Source organism: Podarcis vaucheri (assembly GCF_965113315.1).
Source record: "Podarcis vaucheri genome assembly, chromosome: 6".
NCBI classification, from domain to species: Eukaryota; Metazoa; Chordata; class Lepidosauria; order Squamata; family Lacertidae; genus Podarcis; species Podarcis vaucheri.
The window spans coordinates 87,517,838-87,544,943 of NC_138764.1; the positions used below are offsets into that span (position 1 = coordinate 87,517,838).

The following is a 27,106-nucleotide window of genomic DNA, read 5'->3' on the forward strand; positions in this document are numbered from 1 at the left end:
ATTGGCATATGATACCACCAGCCATATTATCCTTCAGGAGCTGTCCTCAAGGGGGAGGGATGTAGCTCAGTTGGTAGAGCACATGGGCTGAATCCAAAAAGATTCAATCCCTGGTATCTTCAGATAGGGCCGTGAAAGATTCCTTTGTGAAACCTTGGAGAGCCATTGCCAGTCAGTGTGAACCAAGGTGGGCAGCATTTAGACTTGCAGGATGTAAGCCCTGAGATCTACCAACTGGGAGCAGATACAAAAGACATGTACCTAGAATTAAGGGATTCTGAGCCCATGAATTTGCTGTGAGTACCAGAACTGAGCTGAGCTCGTCGTCCTTCATCATAAAAAAAAAAAAAAAAATGGTTACTGCCCCCTGGCTGTCATCCTCTTCTTTCTTTCTTTCTTTCTTTCTTTCTTTCTTTCTGCAGCAAAAAAAGTATTTTTGGGGGGTGGGGCAGATTTATTTGTTGTTGTTTTTTTTAAAAAAACTGGAAGTCATAAATCCTATAGGAAATCACCCAGAGATCTACCAATAGATCTCTTATCTGCTTCCTGCCTGCCCTTGATGTAGATAGTACTGAGCCAGATAGACGAATGGTCAGAAATGTTTTTGTTCCAGTTTTTATTGCTAAATGGAAAAGCAGAAGTGGTTAGCAGAAGTGCTTTCACTATGACATGCAATGTACCTGCTAACTTTGGACTCAAAATGAAAGAGCTTGTTTCGGATCATATTTGGCACAAAAATAAAGAAACCAGATCTGTCCATTAAAGCTTTACTAATCTACCTCTGAAATGGTTCAGGCTGACCTCTCTAATTGTTTATTACAAAACTGAGATGTGCCTAGGAGCTGGGGAGGAGGGGCACCTTAATCTTGGTCAATCTTGGGTGCCACAACTATATTTTACTCTGTGGTAGTTGGTATTTGAAAGAGATACAGAAGTTCTTCCTTAAGGGTGTATGCTACTGAGCTTGCTCTGAGAACCTAATCTTTGTATCTTAAAATCTTACAGCTACTGCAAGATTATGAAGCATCTTCACTGTAGCGTAATGAGGGCTATTTCTGTCACTTGGAGAGTAAGAGATTGTCATCTTAAATCCAGATCAAACTCTGAGGCATTTGCGAATATGTTTGAAAAGTTCAGCAGCTGGATTCTGCTTACCCATTGGTTTGGCATGCTGGTGTAGCAGTCCTGATTTCTGAGAGACTATGCCTTCAAAGCGTGAGAGCGTGTGCCATTGTAATTTTATTTATTTATTTGGGAGTTTTTTTATCCTGCCATGTGGTCACAGGGTGGATTGCAATATATCAAAAAAACATACAATGAGATACAACTCAAGAGCATCTGTTAATAAAAGCACAATTTAGGAGTTCAGCACTGCAAATTCAGTATGCATATCCCGTAAACAAGAACAGAAGACTGAATTTGCATCTAGTGGAAATAAATAAATAAAAATTAAAAATTGTCCAGTAGCACCTTAGAGACAAACTAAGTTTGTTCTGGGTATAAGTTTTGCACGCACACGAAAGCTTATAGCCAGAACAAACTTAGTTGGTCTCTAAGGTGCTACTGGACAATTTTTTAATTTTATTTTTTTATTTTGACTGCATCAGACCAACACGGCTACCTACCTGAATCTTTCATCTAGTGGTTGTAGAACAGACATGACATATTCTGCTGAGTTTACTATCTTGATAGACAGTTATATGGAAGACGGGATGTAAGCAACTTTTAATTCTAAACAAAGGAGTGTTTTGTTTAATTCCCTTAGTGTGAGAGCATCAAGTTCTCCTTTTTCTTATTAACTTTTATTTGCACGAATTTTCCTGGAAGTTCCCTCAGTAGGAGTCTTATGTTCATACTGATGCAATCTCATTTGGAGGGAGGAATGCAAGGATTACGTTTCGGGCAAGTTCTCCTCTCAGTTTCCTCAGGAATCCTGTATGTTGTAACATTTTTAGTGTTGTATCAACAGGATCCTGACTTCAAAGCAGTTTACTTGTTGAATAAGCAGGGTATGAGTTTTTCTTTCCCCTCCCAACTCTTTACTGGAAATTTGGCTTCCCGGTCCAACCACTGTTTCACAATAAGGGTTGTTATGAACTCCCTCTGCCAAAGAGATCCAAATTTGCATGCCAGGAACACTTACATTCTACGCTCAAGATAAGTTATTTGCATGACCTTCGAGGGATAAAATTCATTGTCATTTAAGAGCTTGTTTTAGAAGCAGGTTTTTATTGTTGTTATTTCTTTGTACTACTGTAGTTTCTTCCTCCCAAACTCCTTACCGTTGGTAACATTGCAAGGTAATCTGGTTATAATTTTGCCATCATCCTAAGAGGTCCAGTTTAGGGTCAGCCTAGCATTAGGCAGAAGGAGGTGGCTGCCTCAGGGGGCAGGTTCTTGGTGTATCCACATGGTCTATCCTTGGTCACCATAATTAGCACGCTGCCTTAGGTGTGCTGGAGGATTGCTATCCTATTTTGGAGGTTGCATTAAGTTTCAGCTGGCAGCACTAGTGGTGCACGTGCTGGGGGCAGAGCCACCATCCCAACACCACCGTCGCCACTACATACCAGAGCTGGGTGTAGCTGGAGTTGCATAGGTACATTGGCAGGAATGTTAGATTGGATCTGTTGGGGCATGCACACAGCCCCAGCCTTGCCACCACCCAGCCCCATCCATGTATAAAGCAGTGAAGCTAGTGTTGGAAAAACAGTTCCCACCACATGGGCTGCTGATGGTTGCTAGTCCGGTTGCCTTCTGTAAGTGGACTGGGGCTGTAGTGGTACGCTGTCCTTTTCTACAGGCAGCAAATAGTCTTGGACTTGCCCTGGTTCAACTGAATACACTTCCCCCCTGCATTCAAGATATCCCATTGCAGTATTGCAGAAGGCGACCATTGAAGATCTCTATTCTAGTCAAAGTGGTGGAAGTGCTAATCCCATTAGTCTCCTGTGCTTCTGCCCTCTTAAGCCTCTGTGTGTGCAAATTTTTCTAGTGCTCTGCACTGGTGCAGTTACTACTGAATATTACTAGGGATGGTTCCTCATGGACCACATTGGGTTGGCACAGAAATAAAACCAGCCACTTCCCTCAGAATTTGTAAATTGCTGAGCTTATTTGCGAGCCAGTCCAAAGTCCCTGTTGAAATCAATGGGGATATTTGAAAGAGGCTGCAGCTTTGAATGTAGCTGGGGGGATGGGATAGCTGGGCGACCTTAACTCCATCCCAGAGCACATGCATTGCATGCAGAGCGTCCTAGTTTCAGCCACTTAAAACCCAGTTAAAAGGGTCAGGTATTAAGTGATGGATCAGAATCCTGCTTGAGATCCCAGGAGTACAAACACTGGGTTTGATGGGCAAAAGGCAGCTTCCTATGTTTCTAGACTCCTTGAGGCAAGAAGTTACTCAGTGGTAACCACTATTTGCTCCGCACCGGCTATTTTGGGACTGAATGGGGAGGTAAACTGAGAACTCTTCTCTAATTTGGCTTCCAATCTGAGCTGGAGAGCAACTGAGGGCCTTCTAATTCTTTCCTTTGTGATGAGCATTGTTAAGCACTCAGATCTTGTTTCTGAACCTCTGCCTTGTGAATTTTGCTGGTCTCTCTTTTTACAAAAGCAACAACCACTTTTATGTGGTTGATGGAAAGTTTTTAATTGATTGTACTGGTGTTTTTTAATTGGCTGGTTTTTATGTTTGCCTGAGGCAGAATTTGTGGTAACCTATGTTGGATTTGCACTTGGTCTCCTATCCACATCCTGGTCTGTCCCAGGCTAAATGTGTTTTGGAGCATTTTGAAGAGCTTACAAAAGAAGTTGGTATCATAACAGCTGGTATGTTGAAGTGTGTGTGTTTAGCAGCAGGTTTGAAAATTGGTTGAACAGGCTTAATGTAGCAGGTTCTATTCTTTGACAGATGAATGCGTAATACATAAGAGATTAAAGTAAAATGTGTATGGGGAACGAAAGCATTAATTATGAACAGTTACAGAAAATGTGTCACTCTTGAGATTTCAAGCAATCAGCTATGTTATGACATTTCCCACAGTTCACTCAGTGCAGAAGTGACACATCAAGCATAGTTTGGAACAAGTTGTCTCTCGTTTTGTTTCTCGATAAAAGCTTGCCAGCCAGTGACTAGGCAGAATGTTACATGGCAAAATTCAGATACCTTCCTATCAGTTGCTGAATCATATTGTTTAAGCAATATTCTTGGTTTCTCCTGTGGATTTGCTTTCTATCACATCCTTCCTGCTGGCTAGGAGATTCCACCCATTCCAAAATAAGCTCACCTGTCCCATTTTACATGCATACCTTTGTAGCTTTCTATGGAAATGCCTGCAGGGCATCATGTTCTACGCTTAGGAAACTCTTCAGTTGGAATCTCTCTGATTTCATAAGACTTCTTAATTAAAAAAGAAAGAAAGCAAACTCTTCTCAGCACTGTGGGTTGTGGAAAATAGATTGAGCTGTTCAACACGGCCTGCCAAGTTTGGAAATGTAGGTCTGCTCTTCCAGCCTATGAAATGCAAATGTAACCAAAGCCTTGTTAACAATTTTTAAGGACAAAGTAAGCATAACCTGTTTTAAGTTTGCAGGGTATCTGGAAAGCTTGCCTACAATTCGGAACTGAAGGGGTAGTTGTCAAGCCCCACACTGGACAAAAGGTTCTTGCATTGCAGGGGTCCCTTCTGATTCCAAGTTTCTATGAATATCTGAAAAGTGGCAGATTAGAGAAGGCTCAGTTGATGCTGTTCCATTTGATTGGCTGGGTTTGGTTTTATATTCCTTGGAGGAAGGCTGACTTTGCTGGAATTAGTGAGAATCAGCCCCGCATAGCTTCTGCTTCTCAACTATTTCTTTATTTGTAAGATTTATATGACCTGTGCCTCGTCACATGTGATCTTAGGATGGGTCACAACAAACAGCATAAGCGGGTAAAACAAAAATGCTGTTTAAAATGAAAATCCACAAAATATTGCAACAACTCAGTCTTGGAACAGACAGTTACCCAAAGGCTTGCTGGAAAAGAAATGCCTTTCACAAGTAAATGTAAGGCTTCTTCTTATTCCTGTGTTTAAAAGATTAAGAGAAAAATTCTGTTGCAGCACACACTGCTTTCTTTTTGGTTTGTAGCTGCACTTCTCTCTCCCCCCCCCCCGCACTTTTAAGGGGTCATCCTATACTGACATTTAGAAGGTTGTCCCTGAAAGAGAAACAAGCTTCATATTTTCACAGTATATTGCGTTACAACACATTTATCAGGAGCGGCTCATTTGATGCTCTTTTGATCACTTCTGTAAGTCAGAGTGACATCTGCCTGTTCTAAAAATACCCTTCCAAACTCTCACTTCCAGTTCTCAAACCATACCCCCCAGAGTTAGAATAAAGAATCGCTCCTGCATCCTAACACATGCTTTTCTGTGTCAAAGTAAATCCAAGCATTCCCCCACCCACATTTATGTATGATTGCCTCGTGCCTGAGCAGCGTCGGGAAATAAATAAATGATTGAATTCAAACCCGGAAATGGTGGGAGAGGGCTAGAGAGGCCTCGCGGCTTGCAAGAAGACCCTCCCCAGAGCCCAGAGAGACCAGAGGCGCAGCAGGGTTTGTTTACACTGCTCAGCGTCCACGCCTGACAGCTGATGTGTGGGGTAGCTCAGCAACAGTAGCTGCTTTCCCTTGCATCCTCCTGTCAGCCCCAGAACTTCAATTCTAGTTGTGGATATTTGGGGATACAGTATTTTCTGTGTGGATTGAAGTGACAGAGTGGCCAAAACGGTGATTAGAGGGTGCCCCCCACTTTACGTGATTTCACTTATGTGGGGGGAGGGCAGAATCTTGTACAAACTATAGGTGCCAGACAGACCTGCAGAGATCTCAATTGAGTTAGAACAGTGGTTCTCAAATGGTGAGGCAGGAGAGGATGGCAAGTGCAGTGGGAAGATTCAAGGACAATCAAAGAAGCATTTAAATAGTGTTGTGTAGTGTAGTTTTGTGTAGACAGACAGACAGACAGATACAACAGCGTATGGATAGATTTTTTTTCCAAATTAGAGCAAGAATATTGGCTATTCTGCAATTCTGTCCAACATATTGTGGGTGAACAGGAGTTTTCAACTCTTACAGTTCAGAAATATGAAAGTTCAGAAATGAGAGAGATTTCTTTGTGTTGATGAGGATATGAGAGTTTGTCTCAAATTAGACCTGGTAAATGAGATCACCTTTCAAACAAGTTCACACCTCTCATTGAGTTTGTCTGCATACGTAAGGTACACATGTAAAAGGCTTGTTTATAATTATATTTTGGGAATGTTCTTATGCAGTTGCATTGTTTTGTATTTTCTGGGTGTTCATATTATGGAGTGGTTGTGTTTTATATTATAAATCAAGCATTGCTAGGAGTAGTTTCTTTTTGTTTTCCAATGAATTTTTTATCAATGAAAAATTGGTGTGGGGTGAGCAAATTTTTATTCTGAAAGTGTGGCCCAGAGAAAAAAGTTTAAGAACAACTAAGTTAGAAGGAGGAGTTAGAAGGTTCCTTCCTTGAGAGTTTAGAGGAAGAAGGAATGAACTATTAAGGAAGAGAAACCAAGGCATTACCAATCCAGTGGAGCAATGACTTCTCCTTCTACTAAATGTTTTGAAGCAGGAGGTTGTTTTCTGCAGTTAGGCTACCAGGTGGTTGTTTCAAGTTTGTAATAGGGGAACTGAGGCCAAGAGATCTCCTTTTAGCCTCCCTTTTTTCCTTCTGGGTTGCAAGGATTTCCTGGATATGAGGTGGCAGGGAATACCGTAAGGCTATGCATCTCCTGGAGCCCTGGCTATTTTGTACTCTGCCTAAAAACATAGGTGGAGAAGGAAAATGGGTGGAAAGGGGAGGAGAATGAGCAAAGCTCACTGAATCTGTACTGACATCGATTGAAAACAACAACAGCAACAAAAATCCATCGGCAGCTGATGTTAACAATAATAGTCTATGAACCATGTTTATACATTAATATAAGCAGTTTAAATAGGTATCTAAATGAAATGGACGATGATAAGCTATGTGTGCAGACTTAATAACCCCATGGTGTCAGTATGCTGCCATTTATATTTTGCTATTATAGTCATGTTTTCAAACAGTTTGTTCTTGATCCTTTTGGCTCCTGAAAGCCGCAAACCCAGAAGTGACTGTTTCGGTTTGCAAACTATTTCTGGAAGCCGAACGTCCAATGGGGCTTCTGCAGCTTCTGATTGGCTGCAGGAGCTTCCTGCAGCCAGTCAGAAGCAGCTCTTTGGTTTCTGAACGCTTTGGAAGTCAAACAGACTTCTGGAATGGATTCCGTTTGACTTCGAAGGTACAACTGTATTTGCATGAAATGTATTATCATTGCCTGGATTGTGGAATTGTGTTTTGGAGCTGGGGTGGGCTGAGTCATAGTTGCGATGTGCACAGGATTGTCCTTTAGGTGAGGCGACATCATTCTAAATCTTTGGGTTCACAAAAAATCTTTGTGTTCACACAAAACTGAGCACCTGAACAAGTTCACTCTGATTTTCACATTTCACATTGTGCTTTTCTCTCTTTCTCCTTTTAGGTATCCTCATGGGAGCATTTATAAAAATTATAGAAGCTCAAAAGCTAGCCAACTGGAAGGTACTCCGACAACATTTTAAACTTCTTGGGGTTTTTTTACCATATCTTTTATGCTGCGCTTAATTTGAGCAAGCCAAAGAAGTGCCACTTAGGGTTCCTTGCTTTGTATCCCTGAAGCAGGACGAATCTTGCACTGGTCATCCCAGCCCAACAAAAGAAGCAGTAGCAGCAGCAGCTGCCTGGGGCATCACCATTTAAGAAGCACTGGGCTAGTCCAGGGGACTCGGAAAGGGGAATACAGTTGCCGCACCTACCCTCACCCCTGCCACACAGATGTTAGCACTCTGAGAGATGTGTGCCCCATTCCTAATAATTTTCTAGTTGCAGCTCATTTTCCTTCCCGCTATTCAACAGTCTCCTCTCTCTCTCTCCCTCCCTCCCTCCTGCCCAGATGCAGGAGAGGATAGGAGGCAGGCTGCACAAGTTGTCACTTACGGTTCCGACATAGCTTAACTGGGCACTCTTCATCTCTAGCCAACCTGGAAATGCTGCTAAAAACGAGCCGAATCAGTGAATGAAAAATAAAATCCAGTAGCTAAAAACTGTCCAGCATGTTCCTTTAAGGCATATGCACTTAGGTTCAACCCTACCTGTTTTGGGCACACCAGCCACACCAGCGGGGACTGGCTGGTGCATCTGAACCAAGCAGGATTGAACTCTCTGTGCAACAGCCACGGCTTTGCATGACATCATGTATGGTGCCACATAAGTCATAAGTTGTGGGGCAACTGGGCATGGTTTGGGGAAAACTGCCTTGGCGGGCCACGTTTTGTCCATGGGCTGAACGTTCCCCATCCCTGCTTTAAGTACTGCCTGCTCCCAACCAGCCCTATGCTCTTTTATACCTTTAACTGCTACTTTTTGTATCTCGGGAGCATCTGTTGGGCTTCCGTTTCCCCACTACAGGCTGCTGCAGTTACACAGTGCTTTGACCCAGTCCGCTTTTGTCTAGTTTCAGAAACAGCTAGGGAAGGAAGTTTGCATACAAACAGATCAGTGCTAATCGAAGTGTTGTCCGCTTTGCCTAACTGCAGCTCTCCAGAATCGCCCAAGAAATATTTTGTGGTCCTATTACCTTGAAAGACCTTTAAACTGGAGGTGCTGGGGATCGTAGCGGCAGATGTCATTACTTTATGGAATTGGCTTGCCGCAGGATGTGGGGATGGCCACCAGTTTTTATGGTTTTGAGAAGGGATTAAGAGGTGTTTAAAGGCGATTACTGTCTCCCCCTCATGAATTACCTGGGGGTGGGCATTGCAAAAGGTGGGTGCTATAATAGAGCTTTTGACATTAGGGTGGGGATGGACACCCTGGTCCTTAATCCCAGATATATTAAAGTATTGGGTTTCTCTGTTTATTTTTATGGGCAACTTTCACTTCCGCCCTGGTGCAAAATAGCTCTTCACTGTGAAACAGGAAATAATCTGTCTAGACAATGAGATAATTCTCTCTACACTTTTTATATCACTATATCTCTTTATCTACCCCCCTTTTCCATCCATTTGATTCAATTCCCCATCCCACCTGTAATGGTTATATAAAAATGCCTAGTTGCTTAGATTTCTTTTTTAAGAATCATAATAAAAAATGTGGTCTACTTCAAATCACGAAATGTGTTCAGCTCTTTTTTAAAAAAGGGTTATCAGCACTTTACAAGCCTGATATTCAATTGGAATGACGGACTTTAAAAGTCAGCACTTAAAAAATCTGCAGCCAGTACAAATGTTGTACTTGTAAATATAAAATGCAGGAGAAAGCCATGAGAAATTGACAAAATGGTTTTGCTGATGTCAGCTTGCAGCATTTAAAAAACAGAAAGTGTGGCAAATGACTGTTTAAAACCAATTTGTCTGAGTTAAGCTTTTTCCCCAACACCAACAATATGTGAGCTTTTAAGCTCCATCAATTATATTAATATCAGAGATTTGCAATATTTGGAGGAAAAAGCAGCTGTTAGTCCTTCCTGTGTAGCTTTGTGGATCACTGAATAACTTAGTATTTGAGGATTTGACCTGGAGCCACAATTCTGAGTTTCAAAACATCTTACTACACCCTCCCTGATTCCCCACTCTGCCCTAGAGCCACTATCTTGTCCTTCATTTTAGCTATGGAGTATCTACCTGACTCTTGTTCTTGACTTCCTTTTTGACCCCTCTCTATTGACTAGTTCCTTTGCTATTGCCTTTCTCCCTGGTGGGATCTCCACCTGTGCCAAGGTTACCTGTTTGGGCTAGTGAGCCAACGCTGAAAACACTTGAGGTTTCAGTGCTGGACCATTATAGATTGTGTGTTTTATGTATAGCTGTTTCCCTTTGTGGGTTTGGGCAGAAAAAGGGGAAGCAGCCTGGGAAGTATCTATTGCTACTAACTGACCTCTATGGCCCATGAAGAATGAAGAATCTGTTGCTTGGGTCATGCAGCCTCAGAGAGTTGTTTAGGGTGCCTCCGCTATTTTGTGTGGCGGGTGGTGGTTCAGGCACATAAAGCTGGAACAATTAAAGTGGATTAAAGTACTCTGTCACTCTAGCACTACAAATCCACTTGAGAAAAGAAATCGACTTTTTGCGGTTAGGAAAGTGATGGAGAAATTTTGAACAGTGTGGGATGAATGGATGATGAAAGGGAAGACATATGAACACCCTGCAAGCAAATCAGGATGAACGTTCATTGTTACATAATATCCCCACAAACAGATGCTCAGTAAAGATCAGATATAATCTAACGGGTCAGAATGTACACTCTTTCTTTAGTGTTTGTCAGAGAAAGGGAAATCTCTTAGCTCTGGACCAAGAAGTGACCATGCTGCTTTATAGTCCATTATAGTTCACCAATAAAATGCCATTAAGAGTATTCCCAGCTGATGGTAGGTGTCATGACTGGGCTTTAGGAAAGGGGTGGTACCTGTGGATTGTAAAACGTGGCATTTAAGACTTCTTGGTCAAAGCAAGCCTTTTGAAACATGCTTACTTTCTATAAGGAACCAGTGCAGATGCTGAGCTACAAGAACAATGTTATTTCCTGTATCTCATCTCTGCCTGGAATTTCTGCACCTGTTGTGGCCTCCACACTGTGGAAGGAGGACTTTCCAGTATGGAAGCCACCTTTGTCAATGTAGATAGCGTGCATCTGTGACAATCAGTGATAGAACCCATCACAGTTCCACATCCATATTAAAGTTCCACTTATTACTGGTTGCATTTCTGATTCTGAAAGCCAAAGATAAGAATGCTTCAGTATTTCCTATAGTGAAATGTAGTTTTTTGCGGAACAGTAGACTCACGTTCCCTCACTATTTATTTGGATGCAGCAATTCAATTTGTGCTTCCTTTTTTCAGTAATTGAATGAAAGGCAATTTAAAGGTAATCCTGAGGATGTTTGCTGTCCTAAAGCCCTCTTCATGGTGGGGAATGGGGCAGATTAATATAAAATTCCTTTCCTAGTGTCTTTGTTTCTTAAAATATTCCCATTTTGGTAGACGCTTAAAAAAAGCTGGAGTTGGGTTTGTTTGTTCCAGATGTGCTATCCTTTTAATTACAAATTTTGAAATTTCCTTCTCATATATCTTTTTGTCTACTGTATTTTACAGGAAGAAGAAATGTTTCGCCCAAATATGTTTTTCCTTCTTTTACTTCCACCAATTATATTTGAATCTGGGTATTCATTACACAAGGTGAGAAATCGTAGATCCTTTGTAGATATGTTTGTGTCTTGGGCAGTGCTGTGATTACAGCTACCTTGGAGTGGACAGGAGACATTCACTAAAATGTCATCATTTTATGTCAAGTGAATCTGAGGGTTGGCTCACACATCACTTAGCTACTAAAGTGCTGGAAACTCTTGGGAAAGACAAAATGTTAATTTCTCATCATGGTACCTCAATGATGTGATGGGCCATTCATACAAATTTGAACCAGCCCTTAAGAGAAGAACTTGGGTGATCCTAATTTTGAGGCTTGTATCTTTCAGTACCATGCCTTCATTACTTATGCCTTGATCAAAAAAAGTCAAAACCAAAGAGCATTCTAGTTCAGTCCTTTGTTGCAAGGCCTGACTATCTCCATGCCCAATACCAGCATTGCAGTCCACAAGATTCCACTAGATCCACTAAAGAAAGATTCCAGCAGGGCAGAATTCCAGCGTGCTTCCTGAAGTAGGGGAAAGAGAGTACCTTAGTCTTGGTTCATCTGGCTCAAATGCGTTTAATAATCATATCAGTACTGAACTGAGGAAGGGAAGCGCCAAGATTGCACCTCCTTGCATCAGCTACACAGGCAGGTTGTTGGGCGAGGCGGGTGGCAACAATCTGTCCCGCCAGCCAGTGATCTATTTCATCTTGGAGAAAGCCTTGTTTCTGCACACTGATTGCTCTCATCAGGGTGGGGCATGTAAGTGCCCCAGCAGCTTTAAAACCAAACAGTTGTGAATGCACTTGGTTCTTTGTTTGCTCTAATAGAATGAAAAAATGTCTGCACTTTGCAATTAGCTTCTAAGAACATGAGATGCTAGGCCTTCCTAAAAGTCAGCGCCCCTGGTTCTGAAAGCCCTGTCTGCTAATCTTGCCATGCATGGCTGAGCTCTGTTTACTTACTCATGGGCAAACACATTCTGTGCTTCTCCAATACATTCTTCTTTATGATTACTTCATGCGTTCAGAGGCTCAGCTTCCAGGTTCCGGATCTTAACCCAGATGATTGCTCACCCAGATTTAAGTCCTCTCTAAACTCACTATTGTTTGTTCCTCCCCTCCACCTGTTTTTAGGGCAACTTCTTTCAGAACATCGGCTCCATCACACTGTTTTCTGTGATTGGGACAGCAATTTCGGCCTTCATTGTCGGTGGAGGAATTTACTTCTTGGGTCAGGTGAGGTTGCCTGAGTGCATGCTGTTTGTAGTGGTGTGAAATATTGGGCCGCTGCTAAGGGCTGGGTCCTTTGACCCACATACAGGATTGTGGAAAGAAATGCTTGAAGACACTAGACTTTGTGGCGCTGGAAAGATTGGCATCTCAGACACACAACTAGCAAGCAGACTTGGGTCAGCATATAATAATGATAATAATAATAATTTATTATTTATACCCCGCCCATCTGGCTGAGTTTCCCCAGCCACTCTGGGCGGCTTCCAACTGAATATTAAAAACAGTACAGCTTCAAACATTAAAAACTTCCCTAAAGAGGGCTGCCTTCAGATGACTTTTAAAAGTAAAATAGTTGTTTATTGCTTTGACATCTGCTGGGAGGGCGTTCCACAGGGCAGGCACCACTCCCAAGAAGGCCCTCTGCCTGGTTCCCTGTAACCTTACTTCTCGCAATGAGGGAACCGCCAGAAGGCCCTCGGTGCTGGATATCAGTGTCCGGGCTGAACGATGGGGATGGAGACGCTCCTTCAGGTATACTGGACCGAGGCCATTTAGGGCTTTAAAGGTCAGCACCAACACTTTGAATTGTGCTCGGAAACGTACTGGGAGCCAATGCAGATCTCTCAGAACCGGTGTTATGTGGTCCCGGCGGCCACTCCCAGTCACCAGTCTAGCTGCCGCATTCTGGATTAATTGCAGTTTCCGGGTCACCTTCAAAGGTAGCCCCACGCAGAGCGCGTTGCAGTAGTCCAAGCGGGAGATAACTAGAGCATGCACCACTCTGGCGAGACAGTCCGCGGGCAGGTAGGGTCTCAGCCTGCGTACCAGGTGGAGCTGGTAGACAGCTGCCCTGGACACAGAATTAACCTGTGCCTCCATGGACAGCTGTGAGTCCAAAATGACTCCCAGGCTGCGCACCTGGTCCTTCAGGGGCACAGTTACCCCATTCAGGACCAGGGAATCCCCCACACCCGCCCGCCCCCTGTCCCCCAAAAACAGTACTTCTGTCTTGTCAGGATTCAACCTCAATCTTTTAGCCGCCATCCGTCCTCCAACAGTGTTTGGCTGTGATGACATTCGGGGTGCGGGGTTGGGCTGTTACTCTGGCTGATTTGTCAGGCAGATCAGTGTAATGTCAGACGCAACCTTCAGAAATCCACATTCCTTTGGCGATGTTGATCTAGGAATAGGGCCAAGCTGAATGACATGAGGGATTCAGAAACGAGAGAACTACCTTCCCCCAGGGGCAAAAAGCAAGGGAGAAATATCCAGAAGTGCTGAGGAAATTCTTTTTTTAAAAAATACTTTTTTAAAAGATAAATTTCATAGGTGTGTGTATACAGAAATTTTAGAGTAACTTGATGGCATATTAGAATATTCCCTTCCTTTTCCTCTCGAACCCCACCCCCCACCTGGGCATTCATAGAATTATAGGATTATAGAATTGGAAGGGACCACAAGGGTCATCTAGTCCAACCCCCTGTAATGCAGGAATCTTTTGCCCAATGTGGGACTCGAACCCACAACCCTGAGATGAAGAGTTTCATGCTCTACTGACTGATCAGAAGCACCTTCAACAAGTTATCATCTCCATCTTACACATTACAGGTACAGTGGTACCTTGGGTTACGAACAGTCCTGCTTACGAACGCTTCGGGTTACGAACTCAACAAACCTGGGAGTAGGTGTCCCGGGTTGCGAACTTTGCCCCGGGATACGAATGCAATCCACTTCCAGGGCCACAGGAGGCCTATGTAGGGAATGCGTGCCTCAGGTTAAGAACGCTTTGGGTTAAGAATGGACTTCTGGAACGAATTAAGTTTGTAACCCGAGGTACTACTGTATTCAGCTTTTCATGCTGACCATGTTGGTATTTTACATGAGGAAGCAAACAGCTGGTGATAACTGATGATAGTTATACTCAGAGTAGGCTCACTGAAATCAATGGACCTAAGTCCATTGATTTCACTGAGTCTGAGTATGACTAATGTTGTATACCACCCAGTTGTTGCTCCTCTGCCTTATGCTACTTTAAGCAGCTACTGTATTCTGAACTGCAGAGACTTTTAATAAATCCCAGTGCAAGGGGAAAGAAAGCAAATTTTTCACACCGGGGAACTCCTGGTAATTAATTACACCGCAGCAGGGACTGAATTCTTACCTAGCATCATGGTTAAGTCAACCCTGCCCTAGACTACGGTATCCCAGAGGGCCATTGTTCACAGAGGAGAAAGAGAGAGACTTTGCAATGTGTCCAGCAGTCTTTGCAATGGAGCCATTGTAAGTCAACTTTTCATATCACTTTCATGTTGTGTTTGCCAATAAATAATAATCATAATATCGTTTCTGCCATTGAGGCACCCAGGGCAATGTATAAAACACTGTTACAACCGTAAAGATAAAAATGTGGTATTTTACATCTTGAATAAAACCAATCATTGCAATGAAATATCTATAAATTTACAATTGTAAGCCAAAGCTAACAAAATAAATTTCAGTTGGGACTGATGCAAGGTTATGCACTTATGCAGGAAGAACCAGCTGTACAAAATTCAGCTCCCTCTGCCTCTCCTCTCATGCTCCAATCTAGCTCATAGTTGCGGTGCCCCTGAGGCTTTGCACCCAGTGCAGCTGAACAGGTTTTGCGCTCCCCTAAATCTGCCTCTGCATGGTCTGGCTTATTCTTTTTTCTGAACACAGGATCATGGTTTGTTTCATCCCAAACAGACCACAAGGGAAGCCACTTAGTGCTCGTAGTTTGAGTGAAACAAGCTTCAGGTAACAAAAGCCAGACCACAGCTTCTTTCCCAGTAGGAGTGGAGAAGGAGTGTTAACCACGATTTAATGTCGCAGGAGAACCAGCCTTTTTCAAGTGGTCATACATCTTCCTTGCTTTTGCCCTTCAGATCTGTTTCTTGTATAAGAGCTTGCTTATATTATGAACATTGCAAAGTATGAGCAAGTAATTTGCTCGTTCTGCTTACGACTCATGCTTCTGCAAGCTAATGTGCTCTTTAATGTTGCCTTGCAGATATATTTTAATTAATTCGGATCTTCCCCCATCCCTCATTAAAAGTGTTGTGTAACCTAAGTGGATAGCTTAGTCTCCTCATTTGAGCCCCTTCACCAATCACAGCATTGTCGCATTCATTGTCCCATACCAAGTTTAAGTCTTGCGTTTACCCAGACATGTTTCCCAATGGGGCAAATAGCAGTTTCAGGAGAGAGGATTTATTTTAGGAAAATTGTGTAGACAAAAGGCTTAAGCCCCTTCCCTCAGTGCTATTACCCTAATCTCCCTCCTACCCTCAGTAGCTGCTTCTCCCCTCCCCTTTTAAGGAAATACCAGGATATCTATTAATAGATTTCTTATGTCTTGTCCAGTTTGATTCCTAATGTGCCAAGAAAACCACCACCACCCATTTTCGCACCCTGTAATTTATCATTTGTTGTAGTCAGCAGGGGATCAGTCCTTCTGTGGTCTTCTGATTCACCTCAGTAAAGCATCTCTTGACCACCTCATTCTCCATAGGCTTCTATGATCCATTAATTTCTGTTAGCATCCCACTCTTGTGCATTTTATGTTAGCTGTCATTCCTGCAATGCAGGGGGTTGGACTAGATGACCCTTGGGTCCCTTCAAATACTACAGTTCTATAATTCTATGTCATACTACATTTTATTCTATTTTATGTTAAGCATGATGGCAATATATAGCCTTCTGTGGCCCTCTTATTTTGTGCAATGTACTCTAGGGAAGGGATGGGAAACCTCAGGCCCAGGTACCAAATGCATCCTTCCAGGCCTCTGTATCCGGCCCTTAGGACTCATGCCAGGCCCCCTTGGCCCTGCTCTGTGTCCACCTCAATAATGTGTACTTGAATGGGGCATAATTCCCCTGTTTGCCTAGATGGAGGGTTTGTCTGCCTGTCTGCTCCTCACCCCCTCTCTCTGGCCCTTTCATGGTTAACTTCTGTCACGCCCTTTGCTCCACCCATTTCTTGCCTCTGGCTCCTCCCACCATAGGCATGCAACCTTCAGAAGGTTAGCCAAGAGGAAATATAACTCTTGAGTTGGAAATGTTCCACCAGCCCATCTCTAAGTGTCAAAATAACACTTTACCAGAAGCGAACCAGCTGTAAATCACACAGAGTAGGTGAAGTTAACTCTTTATTAGAAAAACAGGATCGACACAGCAGTGCCAGGTCTAATGAGCCCAGCAAGTCCCTTGCTCTTCTGAAGCAGTTGCAGAAACTAAAGGTCCCCATCTTCCCACAGCTGCCTAAGTCTCCTCCTCTCCAGGGCTTTCCCCAGGCACTCTGAGACTGTGCCAGCATGCCTATCTTTGCTCTTCTCACTTCATGCCTCTACTGGTCCTGGGGGATCAATGGGAAGCAGAGCTGATCACAGGAAGAGGAAGAGACCCCCACGCTTCCACACTAGCCTGACTCATCTCTACATCTTGGCCTCCCTCTTCTCCTGCTTCAGCTTATGATTCTGGATTTCTCTCTGCCACACACTCTTCCTGTCCACTAAGCCCTGTTACCTCTTCATCTTCCGGCACCTCCTCCCCCCTGGCTTCTCCCTCTTCTCCCTCTGACCACTCGTCTTCATCCCACCACCACCACCACCCAGGCTCTGAGTCTTCTTCCCTTGGGGATTCCCTAGCTGGTTTCCCCCACAATTCCTCTGAATTCAACCAGCCCATGACACATTCATTAGCCTTTAACTTGTATGCATTGGAAAAAATTAAAAATTAAACAGAGGACGGAAAGGAGGCAGGTGTCCAGGAAAAGGGATTTTGTCAATCCCACCTGCTATTGAACCCAGTGTGTTTTGACAATTTTAGCTATAGACACATAAGTTGTGGGATTACTGTACTGTCTCATACTATACCTGATCATGTTTTGGTTCATTTTTTAAACAAAATTGCTGTAGCAAGCTGTGCTGCTTCCTTATGCTTCTCTGAACAGTAAATTAAGATTCTGATAACCTGTAATGCCAAATAGTTATCTGGTCTTCAGTGTTCTCAGTCTTTTACAGAATCTGCTTTTCACACTATGGCAGTATATAAATTAATTAGGATGTATGAGCTGCAACTGTAAGTGTTCTCATTTGTCAGAATTTTCTAGGACGCATGCTTCTTTCATGGCACAAAAATACAAGTTTTTTAAAAGCACAAAAGTTGATTTTTTAAAAGTCTTTTTTCTGTTTTTGTTGCTTTCCCCCCTCTAGGCTGACGTTATTTATAAGCTCAACATGACTGACAGGTAAGCTTTTGGCAGAATCTGTGTCATTATCTATTTTTTGGGCAAGAGATTCTCCAAAATGATACCTCTTGATGAAATTGGTACTTATTTGAAGAGTGGTTAGCAGATCCTCGAAAGGTGGGAACCCAGCTACCTGCAACCACAGCTCATTCCATGCTGATTCAGTTCTCAGGTATGGCTAATGTGGAAATTTGTGCCAGGGAGGGCAGGGGATGCGGGAGAAGGAGGACACAATTCTGTACCGAGCCCTTCCAGTCTATTAATTGTGGATAAGAAGTCACCTTAGTTTCATCTGCACCACTCTGTTCTGTATTAATTACGACGTTTCAGTTGGCTTGTTATTAAGCATCACTTAATACTGATGCTTTGTGTCTAAAGAAAAATGGCATGGGTAACCATTGCAAATATTGCTCCCTTAGGGAAAGTGGGATCTGTTACGATATAGAAGCAATGCGGCCACGAGCTGCTGCTAGCTTGGGAGCAAAACATAATGGGAATGTTGGGACTGTTCCGTGGGAAACAGAGGGACAGTCTATTCACAGTGCGAAGCACCGGAATTAGCTCAGAGTGTAATATGAGCTGTACAGGAAGTACAGGAGGAGTTTGTCTCTCTGCTGTTGGAGTTTGAAGAGAGCAGACGTGTTTCTCTGTAACGCTGCAAGGACAGAAATAAAAGCATGTAAATACGTTTCTGTCTTTCTCTTTCCCCTGCCCGGGGGGGGGGCAGGAAAGAGGGGGTGTGTTCTTCTCACGCTGAGAAGGATCGCCTATCGCGACCTAGCCTGTATCCTGCCGGGGAATGCAGACAGGGAGGTCAATGGGAGATCAAGCCGGGTGCCTGGAGAGTGGCCAGTTTCTCCTGATAAAGGCTTGATTCCCAACATCAACCAGCCCCCACTTGCATGCCTTCATACCTACAACCAATCCAAGAAGCAGGACTGCCTATCGACTTCTTCCTTCTTAAACTCTGTGTTACACTTGTAGATCTCAGCAAAGAGGAGGGTGGAGACAAAACTAGAATTAGTTGGCTATGCCTGCCATTGCCTCAGGCTGCACCTGCTGCTGGTGTCCTTGCCTTCTGCCCTACCCTCCCAGGGGGTACAAGCCACTACTGCTAAATATGAGGGACGTTTGATCAAAAATATGTACTTGCAAAAGCAGAAGTGCAATTGCTGAGAAATCTGAAAAGCAGGTGTAAATGATTTCTCAGCTTATGATTATCACTGGCGAGATAATGCCTGCCGGTTTTCACTCAGATCTGGCCAGTTAATGGGTAGCAGAACTTTCCCAACAGCTTCTTTCTTTGTTAACAGTGCCCTGTTCTTTAAAACTTCTTCTTCTTCTTCTTCTTCTTCTTCTTCTTCTTCTTCTTCTTATTATTATTATTATTATTATTATTTGTACCCCACCCATATGACTGGGTTGCTCCAGGATGCTCACAACCTTCATTTTGAATTAGTAACATGGTGAGAATCAGTTCAAAGTGACACACAGACACACACATTTGATCTGGTAATAGTTTATTTCACTTAACAGATTGATCAAAAGGATTTTGAAAAGGATATTGCCACTTAGTTTTTGGTAGCTGTTGTCTTCCAGTGTGAAAAGTCACTCCTGTTAAAACTGATTTATTTTTTTTAATCCATTGATACTTCCCAGGACTGCTCAGCGATGCTTATTATTACATGTACAGTAGCGTTAAATAGTTTGAAAACAATGTTAACACTTTTGTTTATTCCTTTTTGTACAGCTTTGCTTTTGGCTCCCTGATCTCCGCTGTCGACCCAGTAGCTACCATTGCTATCTTTAATGCTCTCAATGTGGATCCTGTGCTTAACATGTTGGTCTTTGGGGAAAGTATTCTCAACGATGCTGTCTCAATTGTGTTAACAAAGTAAGTACATGCCATAATGTTCCTCTTTGCTTGTCAGGGAGTTGTGATTTTTGGCTGCAGCATTTTGCTGTCAGACACCCCCCCCCCCTTTGCCTCCAGATAACATATGAAATAGCCCTATTCCCCAAGTGTACTTAGCTTTATGACCTGATGCTTTGTTTATAATCCCAAGGGTCTCAGCCTTCCAGTTTTATTCACCTCCAATGTCCTGATCTGCCTTTTTTCCTTTGATCCCTGCTTACACACAGAATGCTTCCCTCCCACATTCTCACCTGCCTTGTTGATCAAAGGAAAGAGCACCTTCTTTTTTTGTAGATAATATTTTCCAAGGAGGCAGGATCTATGCAGCATTGTAGCACACACACACACACAGAAAGAGAGAGAGAGAGAGAGAGAGTGAGTGTGTGTGTGTCCGGGCCTTCTGCTGGTGGGTTTATTCTTAAAAAGTGCATCTCCTCTTTGCTTAGACATATTCCCATCTATTTAGTTGCAGCGGGCATCTTCCTGGCTTATTTTGTACCATTGCTTAAGAGCATCACAAAAAGCGAAGCTAGACTTCCAGATTATTGTTGTTTTTTTCAGTAGAGTTGTGTTTCCCCCTGGGGGGGGGGTTGCATCAGCACTTGATTTAATGCCTCTTGACATTCTACTTGTTATATCACAGTAAAAGCATATTAAGAGCAGTTTCAACAAAGAAATAGAGGTTGATGAGGGTTTTTTTTATGGTGCGGAGCTCGCAAGTCATAAGATTCAAATATGTAGCCTCTTTCCTTGTCCTTTTTTTTTTTTAATTGTTCCCAGCACAGCAGAAGGCTTGACAAGAGAACATACGTCAGATGTGAGCGGATGGCAAACTTTTCTGCAGGCCTTGGGTTACTTTCTGAAGATGTTCTTTGGTTCCGCAGCGCTGGGAACTCTGACTGGCCTTATTTCTGCAGTAATATCCTTCGCTTTTAGGTAAAGTAAAGCAGATGCATCAAGCAGAATGCCTTTCCATTTTAATAATGACTCTCGGTCATGTTTCATACGGAGATTATCTTTTTAAAAAACAACAACAACCCAAAAACCACAAAAGCCTTTTTGTTGGCATTCTGTTCCCTCTCTTCCATTTCGTTTTTAATTGTAGCAGTGCCAGTGGGCAGTGATTTTGGATCACATTAAACCGTTGCATTTCTATGCAGCTCTCATTAAGGCATAAGCTACTGTATAATAGCTCATCACACATACTAATAGAGGGGTATAAATATGCTGATTGTTTGCTGTGCTAGTCCTAATGCATTAATTCCATTTTCAGTAATGGGTCATTTTTGTTAGCATATGCTCCAGTTTTCATATGTATAAAACATCCCATAAGCAGATTAGGGATTCTGCCCCACTTCTGCCCAATTTGGGGAAATTCTTCTGCCCAATTTGGGGAAATTCCTCCCCTCCCACTATAGCTTCATATGATTCAATGCTTATTAAGTTGTCCTTCAACTCTTGGGGGGGGGGTGAAGGGGGAGGGGAAGAGAAAGGGAAAGATTAATTGTGCATCACAGCCCCAAATGTATATACGGCTTGTTGGGCCATCATTCTCATTCATTAAGGATTTATGTAAAACTGAATTGGCTTTACATACTGGCTTGAACTCCAGAGTCCCTCGAGTAGAGCCACATCTAGAGTTGCAGAGATTGTGTCTCCTTTGTGCTGACATAGTCTTGCGTTTTTAATGGTGCTTGACTTCATCTCTAACTGACTTCATCTTGCAAAGTCAGGGAAGTGCAGGTGGTATGTAATTCAACACCAGTTAAGCAGCTTCAAAAGATTTCTGGAGGAAAAAAATGGAAAACAAGCTGGCGATTTCAAAATAGTGCAGTGCATGTATATTTCAAAGGCAGAGTATATTTTTAATGTAAATAAAGAAATAGGTAATATATATATATATATATATATATATATATGTAGGTTTTGGTGTCTTCGGGTGTCTTCCCGTGTAAGAGTCGGGGTGTCTGGGCTCTTACACGGGAAGACACCCGAAGACACCAAAACCTACATTCCTGTACCCGTGAAAATCTACGAAAGCATATATATATATATATATATATATATATATATATATATATATATAAAGCAAACTTTAGCCAAAGGGTCTTTTTCATGTCATTCCTAATGCAAACACTGAATGGGGTTGTTTTGTAAAATTTAACCTTTGTGGTTGAGCTGGGTTGGTGGGAAGATGACCTTTTCATCTTTTGATCATTGACAGCTGATAACAGAAGAACAAAAATGAGGAGGCGAGTAGTTCAGTTTCCCTTCTATTAAATTTTTCCATTTCAAAAAGTAGTACCTTAGCTCTGGAGCATAATAATGTGTTAAGGCAAAAGGCAACTTGCATTATTTGTTATCACCATACAGCTGAATGATTTGGATGAGAAAGGTATGTTTCTGGGTCACAGGCTTTCTAATAATTTTATTTATTTAGGTAAAGCATTTCTTATACTGTCCTTCCCCGAACTGATTCCAGTGTAGTTTGCAAGGTGAAAAACACAGGGGGATATGCTACTAAGTCATATTCACAGTAGATCCCCTGAAATTAATGGACAAATCCTTGCTTTCACCTTGTGGTGAATGAGGAGAGAGCTTAGCCAGCCACTTGTCCCAGTTCGGACAACATGCTAGGGCAAACCTTGGCTTAGTGCCACATGGCATCAAAAAGGACCAGTGAGGAGCAAAGTGGCTGCAAGCTCCACTCCAGGAGCTTGGACAGTTGTGCGATGTTGATAAACCATGATTTGGCCTAGTGTGTTGTTCAAACCAGGCATTTGTATGCAGAGTGGGCCTGCCCTTCTTCTTGGGGCCTTTAAAATTCGATTCTTCCAACAGAGCATCACCACATGGCAGGAAAACAGCACCTGTTGTTCTACCTGAAACTTTATCAGGCATAGCCTATGTGGTGCCCTCCAGATGATGTTGGATTGCAACTCCCACCATCCATGGTCATTGGTCATGTTTGCTGGGGCTGATGGGACTTGGATATCTGGAGTGTACAACATTGCCTGCCGCCGCACTGTACAGCATGGAGAGAAGAATACAAGAACTCTGCTTTGCACAGGGTATTTCTCATGGGTCCTATATATTGGCTCACTATGGGACCTCCACCCCTAGCCCTCTTGTTCTCCTCTGGTCAAAAAAGAACTGTTTTTCTATTTGTCCGATTTTCCTGCTCCCGTATCTTTCTTTTATTTTGCTTAACTCTTTGATATTAACGTGCTGAAGCATATTGATTTACGGAAAACTCCTTCCCTGGAGTTTGGAATGATGATCATCTTTGCTTATCTTCCCTACGGACTTGCAGAAGGCATTTCTCTCTCAGGTAAGTTGCAAAACGAATAAGCCCAAGGCCTCTTGAGATTGTCAAAAAGATATACAGTCTGTCGGGATAGTTAGAACTTTCTGCTTCTTTGGCATATTTCTTGTCCACAATTTTCTGCAAGGGCTGTAGAGCTCATGCGCGAAATTTGTGCTACAGAGTCTTCAGTAGACTCTGCGTCCGCTATGTTGCATCCAAATGAAAAGCTCTTCTGCTACTTCTGGAGGTTGCTTGAGCTCTAGTACATTTTGTAGAGAAACTCCACAATGTGGGAAATGCACTGTTTCAGATCAAAATAAAAAAATTCCTTCCAGTAGCACCTTAAAGACCAACTAAGTTAGTTCTTGGTATGAGCTTTCGTGTGCATGCACACTTCTTCAGATACACTGCAGTATATCATACCAAGAACTAACTTAGTTGGTCTTTAAGGTGCTACTGGAAGGAATTTTTTTATTTTGACTATGGCAGACCAACACGGCTACCTATCTGTAACTGTTTCAGATCAGTGTATGCTTTTGTTCTACCCCAGTAGCTCAGGGTGGAAGGTATTACCTAACCAAGACTAATGCTTGGTTTATTTGTGTCCTGGAACCCAACTTCCAGTCTGAGACTGAAAGAGAGGGGATAGATAGTGGGTTTAAATCCCCAATACATATAAACCTGATGTTGCTCTGAGTTACTTTTACCCAGGGGAAGGAACAAGGTGGGGTGTGCACTCAGGCTGTACATTCTTGGTAGAAGAAAGAACATCTGTACAAGAGCCATGTGTCGTGTGAAGTTGATACTCAGGTAGTATAAATTAAGTGTCTGTTCTTGGTTGAACTCAGTCATGTCTATAGGAAGAGAAGACAAGGAAGCTCTCTCCATATTGATGGATCTAAGCCTGCTTTGTAGTCGGTTCCAACACTTTTTGCTCATAATGTAACCCATGTGGTTACATTAGTCCCAAGGCTAATGCTACATTAGCACAAACGAGGGTGCTTCAGGAAACCCAGGTCCCTTTCCAGAGTCTGATATAATGAAACATTGGAATGCAATCTCCTGTTTTTAACACCATTCCTACTCTCCTCCCCAACCGCTACCCCCGCCACCAAATAAGGGATCTTGCATTAAGACTTGGAAGGAAATGCATGTTTAATCATCATGGAATGTAGTGTAAGGAGCCTAAGTGCTCCTATGACCATTTCTCTATAGCATCTGGGGTGTTGTGACTTGACATAAGTCCATTTGCATTTATTATAATCACAGGTGGGTGGGTATGAAAGATTACAATCAAATAGTGGTGGTTTCTGCATATAGAATTTGAAACATTCTCCCTCATTCTTCCTGCAGATACTTAAGAAAACTCCCATTTGATTTGCCACAAGTTGTTGTTGTTGTTGTTGCTGCTGCTGTTGTTGTTGTTGTTGTTGTTGTTGTTGTTGTTGTTATATTTCTTTCCCACCTTTCCTCCAAGAAGCTCAAAGATGGCACATACAGTTCTTTCTCTGTTTTATCCTCTAAACAACCCTGTGAGGTAGGCTAGGCTGAGAGACAGTGACTGGCCCAGGCTCACCCAGTGAGCTTCATGTCTGATGGGGATTCGAACCCTGGATGCCCACATCCTAGTCTAAGGCTCTAACCTCTGCACCACAGTTGCTCTCTGATGTGTCTGTTCCATCTAAGCCTGCCTGCCATTCATCTTAAGCATCAGAGCTTGAAATCCATCTTGCTTTACATGTAAGAGGTGCCCTATTCCTTCCCTTTCTGGTTGTTCCTTTATGATTCCATAGGAGGCATGATGGATGACTGATAACAGCTTACACAATGAATCTAATTCATCTAAGGCAGGCATGGAGCAGCTCTTTTGATGACCACTTCCATTCCACTTATGATGGCAACACTTGTGTATTGGCGCATACAATTTAGAGTGGATTTTCAAGCTCTTCCCCATCCTGTTGTTGTTGTTTAGTCATTCAGTCGTGTCTGACTCTTCGTGACCCCATGGACCAGAGCACACCAGGCACTCCTGTCTTCCACTGCCTCCTGCAGTTTGGTCAAACTCATGCTGGTAGCTTCAAGAACACTATCCAACTATCTCGTCCTCTGTCGTCCCCTTCTCCTTGTGCCCTCCATCTTTCCCAACATCAGGGTCTTCTCCAGGGAGTCTTCTCTTCTCATGAGTTGGCCAAAGTATTGGAGACTCAGCTTCAGGATCTGTCCTTCCAGTGAGCACTCAGGGCTGATTTCCTTCCGAATGGATAGTTTTGATCTTCTTGCAGTCCATGGGACTCTCAAGAGTCTCCTCCAGCACCATAATTCAAAAGCATCAATTCATCGGCGATCAGCCTTCTTTAAAAACCTCCCCATCCTGAGGCGACCCCAATGATCCCATGTTTATCCTTCTGTAGCAGTGCATCCCAGATGAAATCTGGGAAACCGTGGAACTATTAATAATTAGAAATTTGGAGCCCATTCAGTGATTTAATAAACACTTAATGAAGTGTTAGGAATTACATTGGGCAAATTGAGTTATTACGTAACTGAGCATTTTTAAAAAATCAGCCAAGGGGTTATGGAAACACTGAGGTTTGCTGAGCCTGTCAGCTACTATCAGATCACTATCTGTGTTCTAATGCTGCAGGGGCTTGGCCCCTTTTTGTGCCTGTAGCCCAGTCCTGATTGCATAGGAAGTTTTTCATTTCCTTTGTGCAAGCACTTGCACATCTGAGTGAAATTCATCAGAGCTTGGCAAATGCTGTCTAGGTGGAGTTTGGTGACGTGTCATGTGTGATCTCACTTTCGTGGATGGTACATGCGGTGATTTCCCTACTGGAAAATACAGTGGTGCCTCGCAAGACGAAATTAATCCGTTCCGCGAGTCTCTTCGTCTTGCGGTTTTTTCGTCTTGCGAAGCACGGCTATTAACGGCTTAGCGGCTATTAACGGCTTAGCGGCTATTAACGGCTTAGCGGCTTTAAGAAAAAGGAAACAAACTCGCAAGAACTCGCAAGACGTTTCGTCTTGCGAAGCAAGCCCATAGGGAAATTCGTCTTGCGGAACGACTCAAAAAACGGAAAACTCTTTCGTCTAGCGAGTTTTTCGTCTTGCGAGGCATTCGTCTTGCGGGGCACTGCTGTATCTCAGCCTGCTTCCTCCAGCTCTGTGAATACATAGAAAGTACACAGGGACTTTGAATCAATGGGCTTAGCTTTTAAACCATAGTTCAGGATCTTCGGTGTACTTTCAGATGGCCTCTGAGACCACAGTCACAATTGGGGGGGGGGAATGCCAAAGAATCATGGTTTTAGCTACCTTCAACCCACTTTTCTGTCTGCTTGAAAAAATAAATTTAAAAAAGCAGTTCCGTAGAAGCTTGAATGAGTTCACCTGCTGAATAGTTGGCAAGATGCCTTTAGTTTGATAAATCACAAGTCATGTAGTAAATCTTATATAAATTTTGTTTTAAAAATTGAAATCCTAAAAAAAAATAGTCTCTCAAAACTAAGTTACTAAGAAGCATCAACTCAAAAAAAGGGGGCTTCTGTAATTATAGTAGACTCCAACCTTGACTCCAAGTCCCAAACTACATACATATACGTACATAGAATCAGAGCTGGAAGGGACCCTATGGATCATCTAGTCCAACCCCCTGCAATGCCACAAAATGCACCCATGCGGGGATCAAACCTGTGACCTTGGCATTATCAGCCCCATGCTCTAACCAATTTTGCTGACCGGCAAGGCTATAATGCTCAAAGTAACTTGCTCTGAGCCATATTATTTTCCATTCCAGCTCAACCAACTTGTAGCCAAACCTCACCAGTCCTTTAAACTGATTTTGCTAAAGAAAGTATCAAGTTAATACAGTGGTGCCTCGCAAGACGAAATTAATCCGTTCTGCGAGTCTCTTCGTCTAGCGGTTTTTTCGTCTTGCGAAGCAACCCTATTAGCGGATTAGCGCTATTAGTGGTTTAGCGGCTATTAAAGGCTTAGCAGCTATTAAAGGCTTAGTGGATTAGAGGCTAAAAGGCTATTAGCGGCTTAGCAGCTTAGAAAAAGGGGGGGGAGTGGAAAAAAATCGGAACACTCGCAAGACGTTTTCATCTTGCA

General features: G+C 42.9%; 1 protein-coding gene across 4 annotated transcripts in view; it reads left to right on the forward strand.

Annotated features, from left to right (window-relative positions):
* SLC9A8 (solute carrier family 9 member A8) overlaps window positions 1-27,106 on the forward strand; it is a 55,537-nt gene that overhangs the window by 17,905 nt on the left and 10,526 nt on the right. For all 4 annotated transcript variants that reach the window (XM_082226113.1, XM_082226111.1, XM_082226110.1 and 1 more), the window contains exons 4-10: window positions 7,585-7,643; window positions 11,231-11,314; window positions 12,404-12,505; window positions 17,737-17,771; window positions 19,522-19,665; window positions 20,467-20,605; window positions 22,912-23,017. In XM_082226113.1, coding sequence (XP_082082239.1) covers window positions 7,585-7,643; window positions 11,231-11,314; window positions 12,404-12,505; window positions 17,737-17,771; window positions 19,522-19,665; window positions 20,467-20,605; window positions 22,912-23,017 — 669 coding nt within the window. The remainder of the gene's footprint in view (window positions 1-7,584; window positions 7,644-11,230; window positions 11,315-12,403; window positions 12,506-17,736; window positions 17,772-19,521; window positions 19,666-20,466; window positions 20,606-22,911; window positions 23,018-27,106) is intronic.